Source organism: Lutra lutra, chromosome 16 (assembly GCF_902655055.1).
Source record: "Lutra lutra chromosome 16, mLutLut1.2, whole genome shotgun sequence".
Lineage (NCBI taxonomy): Eukaryota > Metazoa > Chordata > Mammalia > Carnivora > Mustelidae > Lutra > Lutra lutra.
This window is the reverse complement of record NC_062293.1, coordinates 35,138,810-35,153,403: the sequence shown is the minus strand read 5'-3', so window position 1 is coordinate 35,153,403 and position 14,594 is coordinate 35,138,810. Positions and strand designations below refer to the sequence as shown.

The following is a 14,594-nucleotide window of genomic DNA, read 5'->3' as shown; positions in this document are numbered from 1 at the left end:
GGGCGCCCCCCGCCTCAGGCCCTTTCGGCGGGTCGGGTCGGCCCGCCGCGCTTTCCCGTCCCGGCGCAGGCGGCCGCGGGCGCGGGCGTCCGGGTGGGGGCCGGGGCAGGGGGAGGGGTCTCGGGGCCCGCTGGCCCGTCATTGGTTAATATTTTATTCTGTTGACATGTTTTCTTACTGCTGAGGCTTCCGACACCTTCTCCCCGGCCCCCCCTCCCGGCCGGAGCTTGGCTTGAGCTGTCAAAACCCCGCCCCCGGAGACCCACAATTGGTCCAAAAAGCGTAAAATCAGCAATCAAGGGGGGCCTGGCTCGTTAGCGCAGGGGATCCGAGCAGGGCAGGACATGTGAGATAGTCACAGTTTTCCAGAGATCACGACAAGATCTAACCAGTCGCGCGTGGTCCCCGGCGCCGGAGCGGGCCAGCCCAGCCCAGCCCCGCGCAGAGCCCCCGCCACCCCCGCGCCTAGAGCCCCGCGCCCCTCGCCGTGCGCCGGACGGGGAGCCGGGAGGAGCCGCCGCCGCGCCTGCCACCCGGGTCGCCCTTCCTCCGCGCGCGCCGCCGCCCGGGCCGGGGGTCCGAGCCGCGCGCCCCCGGCCCCGGCCCCTGGGCGCCTGGGCCGGATGTCCCGATGAGAGAGCCGGCGCTGGCGGCCAGCGCCATGGCTTACCACCCGTTCCACGCGCCACGGCCGGCCGACTTCCCCATGTCCGCCTTCCTGGCGGCGGCGCAGCCCTCCTTCTTCCCGGCGCTCGCACTGCCGCCCGGCGCGCTGGCCAAGCCGCTGCCCGACCCGGGCCTGGCGGGGGCGGCGGCGGCGGCGGCCGCGGCGGCGGCGGCGGCCGAGGCGGGGCTGCACGTCTCGGCGCTCGGCCCGCACCCGCCCGCCGCGCATCTGCGCTCGCTTAAGAGCCTGGAGCCCGAGGACGAGGTGGAGGACGACCCCAAGGTGACGCTGGAGGCCAAGGAGCTGTGGGACCAGTTCCACAAGCTGGGCACCGAGATGGTCATCACCAAGTCCGGGAGGTAGGGCGGCTGGCTGGCCGGCGGGCATGCAAGCGGGAGGGCAGGCTGGGGACCCGACAGCACCCACCCGCGCCGACCCGGCCGCTCGCGGTTCCCGGCTCCGGCCGGGCACCACGCTTAGCTCCCACAGACAACCAAGCTGACTTTTCTCATTTAGCACTAAGCGAATTTTTAAAAACTAAAACACCAAAGTTACCCGAATGAAACAAAACGAAAACACGCTCCTAAATAATAGTCCCAACCTTTCTGAGTCTCAAAGCCGAGGAGGCCCCGCGGCTCGGCCCCGGCGGGTCTCTGAGATCTCGGCTGCGGCTCCTCAGCCCTGGCGCTTGGCTCTCTTGCCTCCGGGTCTGGTTCTCGGAACTCTGAGGAGATGCAGCATCTCCCGGACCGTCCTCTGACCCGGGAACCCAGAATGAAACTCACACCACGCTAGGCCCAGGCTGGCCAGCGGATTCCAGTCCGCCATTCCGTTCTGGCAGTAAGCCCCAAGTGGGCCCAGCTGCAGCCTGACCTGGGCTGGGAGCCTTGTCCAGGCCCGAGGAGTGAGAAGCCCCCTACTCACACATTGCTCCAGCCTTAAACACTGAAGAAAATCACAGTCCCCAGCCCCTCCACCGTTCGACTCAGCCATCAAGAATCCAGGCCTCAGGTTCACCCTCTTCCCCCGAAACGCAAGGTTCTTGTTGGGCTGTAACCCAGTTCCCCAAGCAAACATCTTCTGGTTTGATTTTTGGGAGTTTCAGTCCCAGTGGGCATATCCCCCGAGTGAATTTGGGGGAGATTCAAAAGAAGCAGGTGTATTTCTAGGGGGCCTGGGTTTTCTGGACATTGACTTTCATCTCAGATGAGGGAGAAAGACAGTCACCAAACCTGAGGATGTGAGGATAGGGCCCATGGGAAACCATATAATAAGAAAGGGTTTGACCAGCGGAAATGGGCTCCCCCAGGAATAACAACCACAGGTGGGGTCTCCCAGGCAGTCATATGAGGGCAGAGGAGCGACAACAGGGAAACCCAGATGGGGAAGCTGCTGGCAGTAGTGTATGCCTGGAGAGTGGGGTCCTCAGACATAAAACCGGGTTCCACGGAGTCTTCCCCTTTCCCTTTCTCGCAGGCGGATGTTTCCTCCCTTCAAGGTGCGAGTCAGCGGCCTGGACAAGAAGGCCAAGTACATCCTGCTGATGGACATTGTGGCCGCTGATGATTGCCGGTATAAGTTCCATAATTCACGCTGGATGGTGGCGGGCAAGGCCGACCCAGAGATGCCCAAACGCATGTACATCCACCCGGACAGCCCGGCCACGGGAGAGCAGTGGATGGCCAAGCCTGTGGCCTTTCACAAGCTGAAACTGACCAACAACATCTCCGACAAGCATGGCTTCGTGAGTGCTGGGCAGGCGCAGGGAAGGGGGTCGGACACTGCATCTGGCTCCGCAGGGGGTGGGGGCCAGAGAGCAGGCAGTGGGGATTCCCCAGAGGGGAGCGCTGGCCGAACCCTCAGAGTGCCCCTGCTCGGGTCACTGCCCTGTGGCCCATGCTGGCTGAGCCTGGGCCCAGAGGGCTTCGCTCTGCAGGCCTGGGGAATGAAGGGGTTGTGGGGCGGCAAGCTTCAGGCTGCTCACGATCTCGGCTGGGGTCTGGCCTTCCAAAGCTCTTCCTAGAGCCCAGTTGGAGGGAGGTGTGACTGGGACTCATTTGTGCAGCCTCTGGTCTTTAACTGCTGAGTTTGGAAGTCCTGTCCCCGACCTCAGCTTTTCTTCACCCTTCCCCTTGACCCATGTCCCCATTTCCCCCCCAAACTAGGAGATTCAAAAGTTAAACCAGCCACCTTCACATCTTAAGATTCCTTTCCCTCCTCCTACAGGCAGATGCCCCACCAGGAGGAGGGAGTTTGGGGGTTCTCTCCGTTTCTTCCTGAGCCAGGCCCCGCAGTGAATGGGAGGGGGGAGTTGGGGCACAAGGGACTGCCCATTGTTGAGCCCCTGGAAGGTCCAAATCTTCTGTCCGTGGAGTTACTAGGGGCTTAGCAATGAGCCCAGGAAGAGAGGTTAAGAGTGGAGTTTTATTGGGTTTTTATTTTGTTTTATTTGTTTTCAACTGGGATAATTTTTTTAAGTGGAGAGAGAAAGAAACTGCAATAAAGAAAACTGAGGGAAAAAATAGAAGAAAAAGAAATATAGGCAAGAAAAAGAGCAGAGAACACAGGAGAATATCGCCAAGGAGGGGGTGGAGGAGGTAGACGAAGAAAGAGACAGAGAGACTTGGAAAGAGGTGGGGTTTCCAGGGAGTAGAAATGCTGGGGCCAAAGGCTGGGGGCTGTCGACTGACCCTCACCCTCCCCACAGACGATCCTGAACTCCATGCACAAGTACCAACCGCGCTTCCACATCGTGAGAGCGAACGACATCCTGAAGCTGCCCTACAGCACCTTCCGCACCTACGTGTTCCCCGAGACCGACTTCATCGCGGTCACTGCCTACCAGAACGACAAGGTGCGCTGCGTGGGCAGCGGGCCCAGTCCCTGCACCAACACTCCCTTACACCTGCAGGCTCCAAATCTTCACCCATTCCCCCGCTGAGCTCCCAGGACCCACCCTGCACCCTCACAGCTCCCTCCCCTGCACCAAGTCTTGCACTGTAAGCGCAGCACCCACTGAAATCCCCCAGGCTCCCTCCCAATTCCGCGACAGGTACTCACAGGCTCCTCCTGCACGGGAACAGCTGGGCTCTCGTTGGGGTGGGGATGTTTACTTAGCAATTAGCAGAGACCCTGGACTGCGCTGACATTTTTACATTTTATTCGTTTATTTCTTGGCTCGGAGATGGGGATTTAAATGAAGAGAGGAAGCCAGAGGCAATCTGCCCTGGCTTTTTGGAGGCTGGGGAACCAGCGATAGGAACCTAGGGCCCAGAGGGCGGGACAGGTGACACAGGTTCCTAAAGTCCTCCTCCCCCATCCGTCCAGGCCCTGAACCCCTTGGGAAGTGTTTAGAGACTTTTCCTTTAAGTTAAAGGGGTTTTTCTTCTTGCTGCCTTTCTACACTCTCTCTCTCTCTAGAGGGGCAGAGAAGCACTCCCTCTGGGCCTGTGCCCATGTGTACCCCTCTCCGGAGAGTGTCCAAGTGCTCAACCGGTCATTCTTTTTGTCTTTGTGAAACGATGTGTACGCGGGTAGGCGGGCAACCTTTTGGGCGCCTTGGGTAGGTGTGGAGGTGTGTGGATTCCTTTGGTTCCGTGGCACGTGTTTGTTTTGTCTGTGTGTACTTGCGTGTGCGCGGGCCCGTGAGTGTGATTTGCGCCTGTGGCGTGGACCAGCATGTGCTCTGCTGTCCCTGTCCGCGCCTGCTCCTACGCCGGGTTTGTTTAACCTGAGTGACCGAGCGGGCCCGGGTGCATGCTTAGGCAGATCCCGACTCTGCGCACAGCTCTGGGCTTGTGTGTGCAAGATAAGAGAATATGCTTCGAATGAAGTTTTTGGAGGAGGAGAGACTCTGTGGCTTCCCGCGAGGCCCGCCAGCCCGCCTCACCTCGCCTTCCTCCTGGGAGCGTCCTGTCCCAGGCGGGCGGGGACCAGGTGGACCTTCGCCGGGCTCTCCTCCGCGCCGGCAGCCTCTGACCTCGGGGTGCCCTAGGGAAGGCTGGAGGAGCCGCTTCCTGACTTGACGCCGCCTCCTCGGTCCCCCGCAGATCACGCAGCTGAAGATCGACAACAACCCGTTCGCCAAGGGCTTCCGCGACACCGGGAATGGGCGGCGGGAGAAAAGGTGAGGGGACGAGCCAGGCGGCAATGGGGAGGGTGCCTGAGCGAGCAGGCCGCGGGGTGGTGCGCGCGCCTCTGACCCGCTCCCTCCGCTCATCCCCAGGAAGCAGCTGACGCTGCCGTCCCTGCGCCTGTACGAGGAACACTGCAAGCCCGAGCGCGACGGCGCGGAGTCGGACGCCTCGTCTTGCGACCCCGCCCCCGCGCGGGAACAGCCACCCTCCCCGGGGTCAGCGCCTAGCCCCCTGCGCCTGCATCGGACCCGAGGTGAGGGTCGAGTGGTCGGACCGGGGGTGGAGGAAGGGCGGAGGGGAGGGCCTCCTCCGGGGGCCCGGCTGGCTCTTTGCTGAGCCTCGGGTAACCGGGTAACCGTACGGCCTGGGGGAAGCGTCAGCACCGTGCCTGGGTTGGGGCACCCGACCCAGGCCTTCCCTGGGAGGGTGGTCCCCGATAGCTAGAAGATCTGGCTGGACTCCGAGCCAGGCCCCAGGCGCTGTGTGACTCTGGGAGTGAGTTTCCTTTACATGGCTCAGTTTCTCCAGCAGTAAATACGGGGCCTTAAATTAGGTGACCTGCCACTGTCCCCTGCCCGAGGAGGAGCTAGAAGCTCCTCGGACGCGGCTTCCCTGAGAGCGGGCCTTTCCCAGTCTCTGCGACCCGGCCCAGACGCCGGGGAAGGCCTCGCGGGTGTGTGACCTCGCGCGTCCTCTCTCCCGCAGCCGAGGAGAAGTCGTGTGCCGCGGACAGCGACCCAGAGCCGGAGAGGCTGAGCGAGGAGCGCGCGGGGCCAGCGCTAGGCCGCAGCCCGGCCCTGGACAGCGGCAGCCCCTCTCGCTTGACCGAACCTGAGCGCACCCGGGAGCGGCGCAGCCCGGAGAGGGGCAAGGAGCCGGCCGAGAGCGGCGGGGACGGCCCGTTTGGCCTGCGGAGCCTGGAGAAGGAGCGCGCCGAAGCAAGGCGGAAGGACGACGGGCGCAAGGAGGCGGGCGAGGGCAAGGAGCCGGGCCTGGCGCCGCTGGTGGTGCAGACGGACAGTGCGTCCCCCCTGGGCGCCGGACACCTGCCGGGCCTGGCTTTCTCTGGCCATCTGCACGGGCAGCAGTTCTTCGGGCCGCTGGGGGCCGGCCAGCCGCTCTTCTTGCACCCGGGACAGTTCGCCATGGGCCCCGGAGCCTTCTCCGCCATGGGCATGGGTCACCTGCTGGCCTCGGTGGCGGGCGGCGGCGGCAGTGGTGGAGGAGGCGGGCCAGGGACCGCCACGGGGTTGGACGCCGGCGGGCTGGGTCCCGCGGCCAGCGCGGCAAACAGCGCTGCGCCCTTCCCTTTCCACCTCTCCCAGCACATGCTGGCATCTCAGGTAAGGCCTGTGATCGGGAGGGAGAAAGAGTGAGGGCGTGAGGGTGCCATGGGCGCTCTGAGTTCCCAGCTGGCAATGACTCTGTCCTGGGGAGACCCAACAGACACTCTCCAGGATGCCCAGATTCAGGGGAGACTAAGACTGTAGGTCTAGGGTCTGGCCAGGGCACTGTTTCTTACTTGTTTCTGACTCTCGACGAATCCCTGACCCTCTTTGGGGTTCCTTCCCTATGCCTCAAGCACAGAGTGGAACCCATTAGACTCTTCCTCTGACAGACTAGATTTGCTTCTGGCTTTGGGAAGGCCGCTTTCCTGGCCTCAGGACACTTCTCTTGGAGGCAAAAGCTCTTGGCTCACTGTCAGTCCCTGAAAGGCTATGATGCCTGGACAAAGGGAGTAGAAAATTTTGCAATATTTTCTGAACAACTGACGGCCACAAAGACCCACCTCTCAAATGCCCCTGGCTCCTTTCAAGCCCTCTAGGAAGTCCTCTGACCTGACAAAGGACAGGGCTCTTCCTTCCCCCTACCTTGGGTCTCCCAACTCCTTCAGCCACATATCTCAGGAAAGAGGGGTTCAGTTCCCCAGGTCCAGGCTGAAATTCTGAGCTCCCAGGGGAGACTCTGAAACTGGCCAGCAGCAAAATGCGGAGATCCCATGGGGAGAGCGGCCTCTTTGGTTGTTTGGGTGGAATATTCCCTGTGGAAAGATTTGGAATCTCTACATTCATTTTCTTCCCTCTGAGGTTTCTGGCAAATTGAACCCTTGAGATCTTATCTTAAGGGAAGGAAAATAGGAGTTCAAGTCTGAGAAGACTCCTTTGGTTCTGAAGCAAATATTTTTAAGGGAGGGGGAAGGGGTTTCTGAAATGGGTTTTTTAACAGAGCTCAGTGTCAGAGATGTGTGGAGTGAGTGAAGCACTCACATCATGTGTGTGTGGCTCTGAGATGGCAAGGAAGCCTCGGGAAAATGGAACATAGGGCCTGGAGGTTTAACCTGCATTCTTGATTCTGTGTGTATGTGAATGTCTCCTCCCCAGCATGGGCGTCCGAGAGGTCGTGCAGAAGTCAGGCCTTCCAGATACAGCTTGGGCCACAGGTGCAGGGCCAGGTGGAGAATACCCAGCACTCAGGAGGCTTCATGCTAGTGGTTAAGTTCCTGAGCCGGGGTAGCCTGCCCCTAGCCCTCACGTAGAGCCAATTTTGGGGAGATCTGAAGCCTCCCTCCTTCCTCCCCACCTGAGATGCCAGGACTGAATGCCCAGTAGAATTGACCTTCTCAGGAAGGATATTTGCTCATTCCTGACTACGCTACTTCTTTCCTTCTCCCTGCCTGAGCCAGGCCTGAGGCTCCCTGGAAGCCCAGGGCAGTCAGCTCCCTGCACTCCTCCCCATACCTCCATACTCCGGGGAGGGAGCCATTATCTCAAAGGTCAGCTAATCCAAAAGTCAGGCCTTATGGGCTCAGATGGGTGTTTGTCTGGGGTTTCCTGGCTACTGTGCTCTCCACAGGCAGACTTTGCATTCCTTCCTCAGCTGCCACTGAGGAGCCGCCAGGAGTTCTCTGTAGAATATCCAGGCCAGTTTATAAACGGATTGGCATCTATCCTCTTCTCCTGGCCCAGGCAGGAGATCCCTGGGCAGGCAGGCAGGTAAAAGGAGAATTTATAGGGCTCCTCCCCTCTCCTGCCTGTGCTTCCTCAGTCCTTTGGGGGCACCTCCAGAAAGAAGGGCTGGGGAAGACAGTGTTCTAAGTGAGCAGAACTTCCCAAGACAGCCAAATCTGCCTGCTTGCCACCTGGCTCTCTGCCTGCCCAGTTTCCTGCCTCCAGGCCTTTGCCCATGCTAGTGCAGCCACCTGGCGTGTCTTTCCCTCACTCTTACTGTAATACCTGGCCCAGAGTTTGATGGCGCCAGACCTTTGCATCATACTCAGAAGTGAGCGCCCTTCTAACTGGGGTTGGCCGCAGTACACCGGCTCATGCCTACCTGTGCTGCTTGGGGTTTGGGTTCTGGGAGCTCTGGGCTTATATTCCTAGAAACGTAGGGCAGGGATGGCTGGTGGTAGCACCACCCCCAGCACCCAGCTTACCCTCGGAACACCTCTGGCAGGATGCCTAACCCTTGTCTTGTTCTGTTGTTTTGTTTTGTTTTTTTTCAGGGAATCCCAATGCCCACTTTCGGAGGCCTCTTCCCCTACCCCTACACGTACATGGCAGCTGCTGCGGCTGCGGCCTCCGCTTTGCCTGCCACCAGTGCTGCGGCTGCAGCTGCCGCTGCCGCAGGCTCCCTGTCCCGGAGCCACTTTCTGGGCAGTGCCCGGCCCCGCCTGCGTTTCAGCCCCTACCAGATCCCGGTAACTATCCCACCTAGCGCCAGCCTCCTCACCACTGGGCTGGCAGCGGAGGGCTCCAAGGCTGCAGGCGGCAACAGCCGGGAGCCCAGCCCTCTGCCGGAGCTAGCTCTCCGCAAGGTTGGGGCCCCTTCCCGGGGTGCCCTGTCACCCAGCGGCTCAGCCAAAGAGGTGGCCAGTGAACTGCAGAGCATCCAGAGACTGGTGAGTGGGCTGGAGAGCCAGCGAGCCCTCTCCCCCGGCAGGGAGTCGCCCAAGTGAGGGGGCTGCTCAGCTGCTCTGCTGCCACGCAGACCTCCCGGGCTGCCTGCCCCTGCTGCTTGGGACATGTACAGCACAGAATGGGTATTTATTTAAATAAAGGAGCAAAAGCAGGCTGCAGCAGCCGGAATAGAGGCCCGACCAGCCATCCGGGGGCTGGGACATTTCCCTGGGCCTCACAAGGAATCCAGCTGCCGGGAACACAGTCGCTTAGGAACCACTGGTCACGGTCCAGATCTGCTCCAGTGTCAAGGTGGTATTGGCCAGGGGCCCCTCTGGGTCCTCCAGCGCTGTGGGGAGGCCTCGTCCTCCCGCCCATCTGTCTCTTCCAGAGCCAGAAGGTGCAGGAGTTAGGGATGGGAGCCTGGGAGAGAAGCCCAGAGCCCCTAGTCTTGGGCCTGGACCACTTGAGAATCTGCAGTGAGGGATGCTGGGCTCAGTGAAGACTGAAGTCAGTGTAGACTTGAGCTGGAAGGGACCTGTTCTTTTAGTCCTCCCACTTCTTCCCCCTCAAAAGACAGGCGCCCCTCCCACCCCTGGATCAGCGGAGGGAGTGGCACTTCGGCCTTGAGTCTCCAGGGGGGGGGGGAAGATATTTATGAAATAAATGGTAATTTGTGTAAATAAGCTTTAAGGTTCCCAGAATATGCAAATTGGTATTAATTTATTCAAAGGTGTACATTGCTGTGTACATAATATCTAGAGATTAATTCATAGCATTTAAATTTTCTTTTCATTTTACATGAGCATCTATATTGTACAGGGCTGGTTGGGGGCGGGGGGTCCTTGGCTGCGGGAGAAGCCCCGACCCCCGGAGGAACTCCCACCCGCCAGCCCCTCGGCTCCCCCCCCCCCCCCACGCCCGGGCTTTGCTCGCCCGGCCCGCGGGCTCCACCTCAGGTTTTCACTTTTCGCTACGGAGCGAGACGAAAAGACAAAAACGCGAGAAAACAATAAAACGCTGCAATGCGAAGTGAACGGCGCTGTGCGCTCTGTGGGCCGCGCGGGGCAGGGGGCGCAGCGAGCGCGTAGGGAGGGGCTGGAGGCGGGGACAAGACGTTGGGCGCCCCCTGCTCGGCAGCAGCTGCACCCCGGGGGCGGCAGCGGGCTGGGGCCGCGGGCGGAGCTGCGAGGCCGGGCGGCGCCGGCGAGGGCCGCGGGCTGGGCGGGGAGGCGCCGAGCAGCTTCGAGCCCCCCGCGCTTCGCGCGCGGGCCGCCTCCCGGGCCGGGGGCCGGGCTCCCTCTGCTGGCCAATCGCCTCTGGCCGCCGCCCCAGCCACTCCGCACGGGGATTCCGGGCTCCCTCTCTGGGGCTCCGGAGTGGAAACGCATGCCCTTTTAGTGCTCTGGGGAGCTGGAGCTGGGAAGATGGCTGCACCCTAAACCCTCTCTCCCTTTAAGGAGCTTGGCCGAGGTGCACCCAAAACCGCGGGCGCTAGAATCCTTTTCCATCTATCTGCCTCCTGAACCTCAAAAAGAAATAATTCTCGGGGCGCCTGGCTGGCTCAGTCGGTAGAGCATGCGACTCTTGATCTCGGGGTCCTGAGTTCCGACCCCTGTGGGTGTAGAGATTATTTAGCAAAAAAGAAGAGGAAAGAAACATTTCTCCTTGTCAGGGTTGTTGACTAGAGTGGCAGAATCTAACCTGAGAGTTCTCCCGTCTAACTCATCTAGATCTCTCTTGGGGGTGTGAGGAGTGTGGGTCCATAGGCTACTACCTCTCCTGCCTCAGTTTTCCCTGGTATAATAAAGGGCTGGGCTGGTGTGTCCCTGGGAGTCCCACCGTGTTTGTCTCCATCAGGCACCTTCTTCCCCGCGGCCTGCTTCTGCACGGACAGCTGCTGCCCATCCTCTGAGCTCACTTGTGCTTCATTCAGCCAACAGGTGTCTCCAGTCCCAAATCCTAGTAGTGGGCAGGGGTGGGAGATGGGCGGTCTCTCCTTTAACCCACCTTTGGGTCTATCTATTTATGCGTCACGAGGCGGCCATCTCCTTCCCAGCCTCCCCTTTAAGCCTTGGGAGTCCGTGCAGCCCAGGACGAACACACTGCCTGCCCACCTAGGGCACTTTGGGGGCGGGAAGCACGGGTCCCCAACTCACCAGGAACACCAGGAATGGTGAGATGAAGGACGGGTGAAGGTGGAATTGGGATCGACCGTATCCAGGCCTCCAAGTGCTGTGGACACCTCCGTGGGCCAACGCACTCGCAAGGAAAGAGAACCATGCCCGCCTCTCCCACATAGGAAGCTGGACCCAGGCTACGCTGAATTCGGTGAGAGATTTGGCCAGTGAGAGCGTGAAAGGGCGCAGAAGCCAGTCCCAAGCCCCCAGAGGGTGAGTGGGCTGCTTCTTCCCGGTCTCTGACCTTCCGCAGGCAGGACACAGAAGGGCTTGTCCCGGAACGGGGCGGGGCAGAGAGACCCCTCTCTCTACTTCAGCTCAAGTAGAATCCCTCGTGGCAGTGTGCTTATTCGAGGTCTCTTTGGGTTCGATACGCCTCTCAAATTCGAAGAGCAGGGGCGGGTTCACTTCTTCCGGGTTCTCCCTGCACGTCTAGGAAGGGAAATCGGCGAGAGCCCGCGAGTGCTCAGCGGGCTGCTGACGCCAGGGGGCAGCACCGACCTCAAGCCGCGTTAGGGGCCGCGTGCGGAGGGGGGAACTCCAGGAGGGTCCCTGCAAACGCTAGGCAGGGCGGCCGGGTTGCGGCCGCATTCTTACCGTGTGGTTGCCTTAGCACCCCATATGGGGTGGGGTGATCCTGCAGGGCCTCGAGGGCCCCAGGCCCTGAGTGTTTGGGGAGTGGTCCCCCCCGTTCCCCCACCGGCAAGTCTCCTCCCGGAGTCGCCCTCACGGGGCTCCACTGGGTCGGAGCTGCGAACCTGAGTTCGGCTGCGGGAACTGCGTGGCCGGCCGCAGGGCCTTGTCCCAGACAAAGACCAGGACGCTCCCTGGCCCAATTAAGCCGCCCACCTCCCCTTGCCTCACATCCCTCATTGTTCCTGGGGTCGCCAATTAGCCCAGGCGCCTCACATCTCGCCGCTCTGGTGTCCCAAGGCCTTAACCCTTCTGGGCCTGGCACCAGGGGCCCTAGACAGCAGAACGGCTAGTGCGCGGATATGTGCGGAGGGCGTGTTTGGGGTGATGGGATTTGAGGGGTCGCTGCGGGGCCGTGTGCGTTGAGACTGTGGTGTCAGAGAGGGAACTGTTCTTGTGGGTGCGGGATGGTGAGCGTGACTCACGGGATCTTGGAGACCGGGGATGTGGGTATGGGGGCTCTGTGAGACCCCTAGCGGCTAAGCAGCACGGATCTCGAGACCTGGAGCTACTCACTTCGTTTTGGGTTAATCCGAGTCTCCCGAGTCCCTCTAGCCATTCTTTTGCCCCCACCCCTACTCACGCTGCGGCGGAGGAAACGTACAGCATTAGTAGCCTGGCCCTGCCCGCCACCCAAAGGCGCTGAGCTGGGGTCCGCCTCCCCCGCGTATCGTGAACGCCCACTCAGGGCATCCCTTGGAGCTGGAAGGCAACGTTCAGCTTCTTGCTGCCAGGACACACACACGTGAACGCCTTGGCTCGAGTCCCTCCACCCCTTTCCCCCAGCTACTGGATGGTTCGAGGGACTGAGTCTGGATGAGACCGAAGTCTAAACGCTGAGCTTGCCTTTCTTCCCAGCTTTGGGAAGTACCCTAAATCCAATCCCACTCTTTCTCTCCTTTGGCGACCTGGTTCTCAAAGTTTGGAGCACCAGCCCAGCAGGCAGGGTCCGGTGAGGGGCCGAGCACTCGTGTTCTAGGAACTGGACAGCAGAGGGAAGACCGTTGCGCGCCCGGGGAAGAGGGCAAAGGGAGCGGAACCTGAGCCCCGGGTCCCCTGGGGCACTCCCCAGAGAGCGCCCTCGGGAGTGCAGCCTGGTCACTCCTTGGTGAATGCGTTGATGCCAGTGGGATTCTGATTTGCTCTTGGAGCTCCTTTTGGGCTCTGGGAGGGTCAGATTTGCTCGCCGCACCCCATACCTCCTCCAAAGCACCTGGCTCCCAGAGCCCACCGCCGCTCTTTTCCCGGCTCCTCACCTGGGTATCTTCCGCAACCTCCAGCCCAAAGCAAACCTGCTGCTTGCCTTGTCCACGAGCCGCGACAACTCCCCGAGTGCCCACGAGATGGCGCTCCAGGCCAGGGGCCAGACCACGGCCGGACAGCCGGCCCCAGACTAGAGCCGGAGGTGGACATTGAGATCCGCCGAGATGGGCACGAAGACAGAGCCACAGACTGACGTAGATCCAGGCCTAGAGACGGGCACAAGCATCAGATGGACCAAGAGGCTCCGCAGAGCCCCACTGGGACTGTGGTGGGGGCTGCAGACACACGGATGCGAGCCAGGCTTCTTTCCTTTCCCTTGGGACTGTCCTGCGGTGCCAGCTCTCTGACCTGCAAGACCCTGGCTGCAGAACCGCCCGGCCACCTTCTGAGTGCTCCGCTGGGCTGGGGCCTTCTCAAGGTCCCGACTCTGGCCTTCCACGCCTCTCAGAAGCAGGGTTCCGGGCTTGGATCCTCCGCTGCATGCCTGACAAACTGCTTTGGCCTGCGGGGCCCACTGACGGTGCAGCCTGCGGGATAGGAGGCTGCAGTGGCTCAGGGGCCCAAGGGCGGGATCCAGTGCTCCTCCCACCCAGAAGTCAGCCTAAACTCCTTCCTCCACCTTTCCCACTGTGGTCTTCAGGGTCCAGTGCAAGGTGGAGCGCAGAGGGGCGGGGGAAGATAAAGGATGGGGCCCCTGGGGTGAGCCCTGCAGAGTTGCTCTGGTGACCTGCGGTAACCCCTGGGTGTCAGAAGCCCTGGGGTAGCTTTGGGGCTCATTATTCCAGTGAGAGGTGGTGGTGGGGAATGGGGACAGCCCAGTGGTCAGCGTGAGAATTTGTCCCTTGGGTTAGAAGCCACCAAGGCTCTGGGTCAGGTTTGAATGGGAGAGGGGAAAGGTGTGAGGCCAGACTGCTAGGTTGATTGGGGGGTGGGGGGAGGCTTTGGAAGCCTGATTCCAGTTGACCCTTATGCCCCTGGATGAGCTTTGGCACTCTGGGAGATTATCTCCTTTATTATTAACTAAAGGCGCATAGCTAGAAAGCAGCCCAGTCCACAGCAGCTAGGGGGGTTTCCAGCGGGACACAGTCACCAGCTTGTTGTGACCCAAGCCAGGTGTCTTCCCTGCACTAGACTTCCAGCTCTTTCCTCTTCAATGTCTAACACAGGATAGAATCAAACCTCTGGTGCTTCAATAGTTATCTATACATTCATCTACCGCTGGCAGGGGAGATAGGTACAAGGCTAAGCTCTGGCTCTAGCTGGGCGACCTTGAACAATGTGACTTTTTCTCTGGCTTCAGAATCCTCTTCCTGAGAATAAGTGGTTTGGGCCAAAATCACGTTGATCTGTGAGTGACCCGTCGACCTGGGTCCAGTTCCCAGGGATTCCCCAGTCTCAGCTTCATACCACAGGCAGGGACTAGACTTCTATTTAGTGTTTAAGGAACTTGAGCCTGAGGGGTGCTGCTGTTGCTGTGGAGCTTGGTGTGGCAGCAGGGCTGATGGCCAGGATGAATTCCCAGTGGGGGAAGTGCATTCCAGGTCCTGAAAGCCTCAGGGAAGCCGCTGGCTCCAGCTGCCTCCACCCCTTGTGGGACGTGGTTATTTCCTCCCTTACTTTCCATCTTGGAGCCAACTGTAGGTGAGGCACAGACTGGTGGGTGGGGGGGTATGACTTGGCCACCTGGCACCAGTGTGTGGAGTAGTGTGACTTCTTCCTAAAGAGACCAAGGGACACCAGGGGAGGACATTCTAATGCC

The 14,594-nt window shown here is 60.7% G+C and overlaps 1 protein-coding gene across 2 annotated transcripts; it reads left to right on the top strand.

The window, feature by feature from the left end:
• Positions 1-356: 356 nt before the first annotated feature.
• On the top strand, positions 357-9,343 carry TBX2 (T-box transcription factor 2). Of its 2 annotated transcripts, XM_047708857.1 has the most exons (8): positions 357-1,026; positions 2,144-2,411; positions 3,375-3,521; positions 4,717-4,793; positions 4,893-5,056; positions 5,509-6,146; positions 8,306-8,359; positions 8,411-9,343. In XM_047708857.1, the coding sequence occupies exons 1-8, from the start codon at positions 632-634 to the stop codon at positions 8,756-8,758; spliced, it is 2,091 nt and encodes a 696-aa protein (XP_047564813.1). In that variant the 5' UTR covers positions 357-631; the 3' UTR covers positions 8,759-9,343. The 2 variants fall into 2 exon arrangements, with proteins under 2 accessions (XP_047564813.1, XP_047564812.1); XM_047708856.1 differs by having other exon boundaries at positions 486-1,026; positions 8,306-9,343.
• The last annotated feature ends 5,251 nt before the right edge of the window (positions 9,344-14,594 follow it).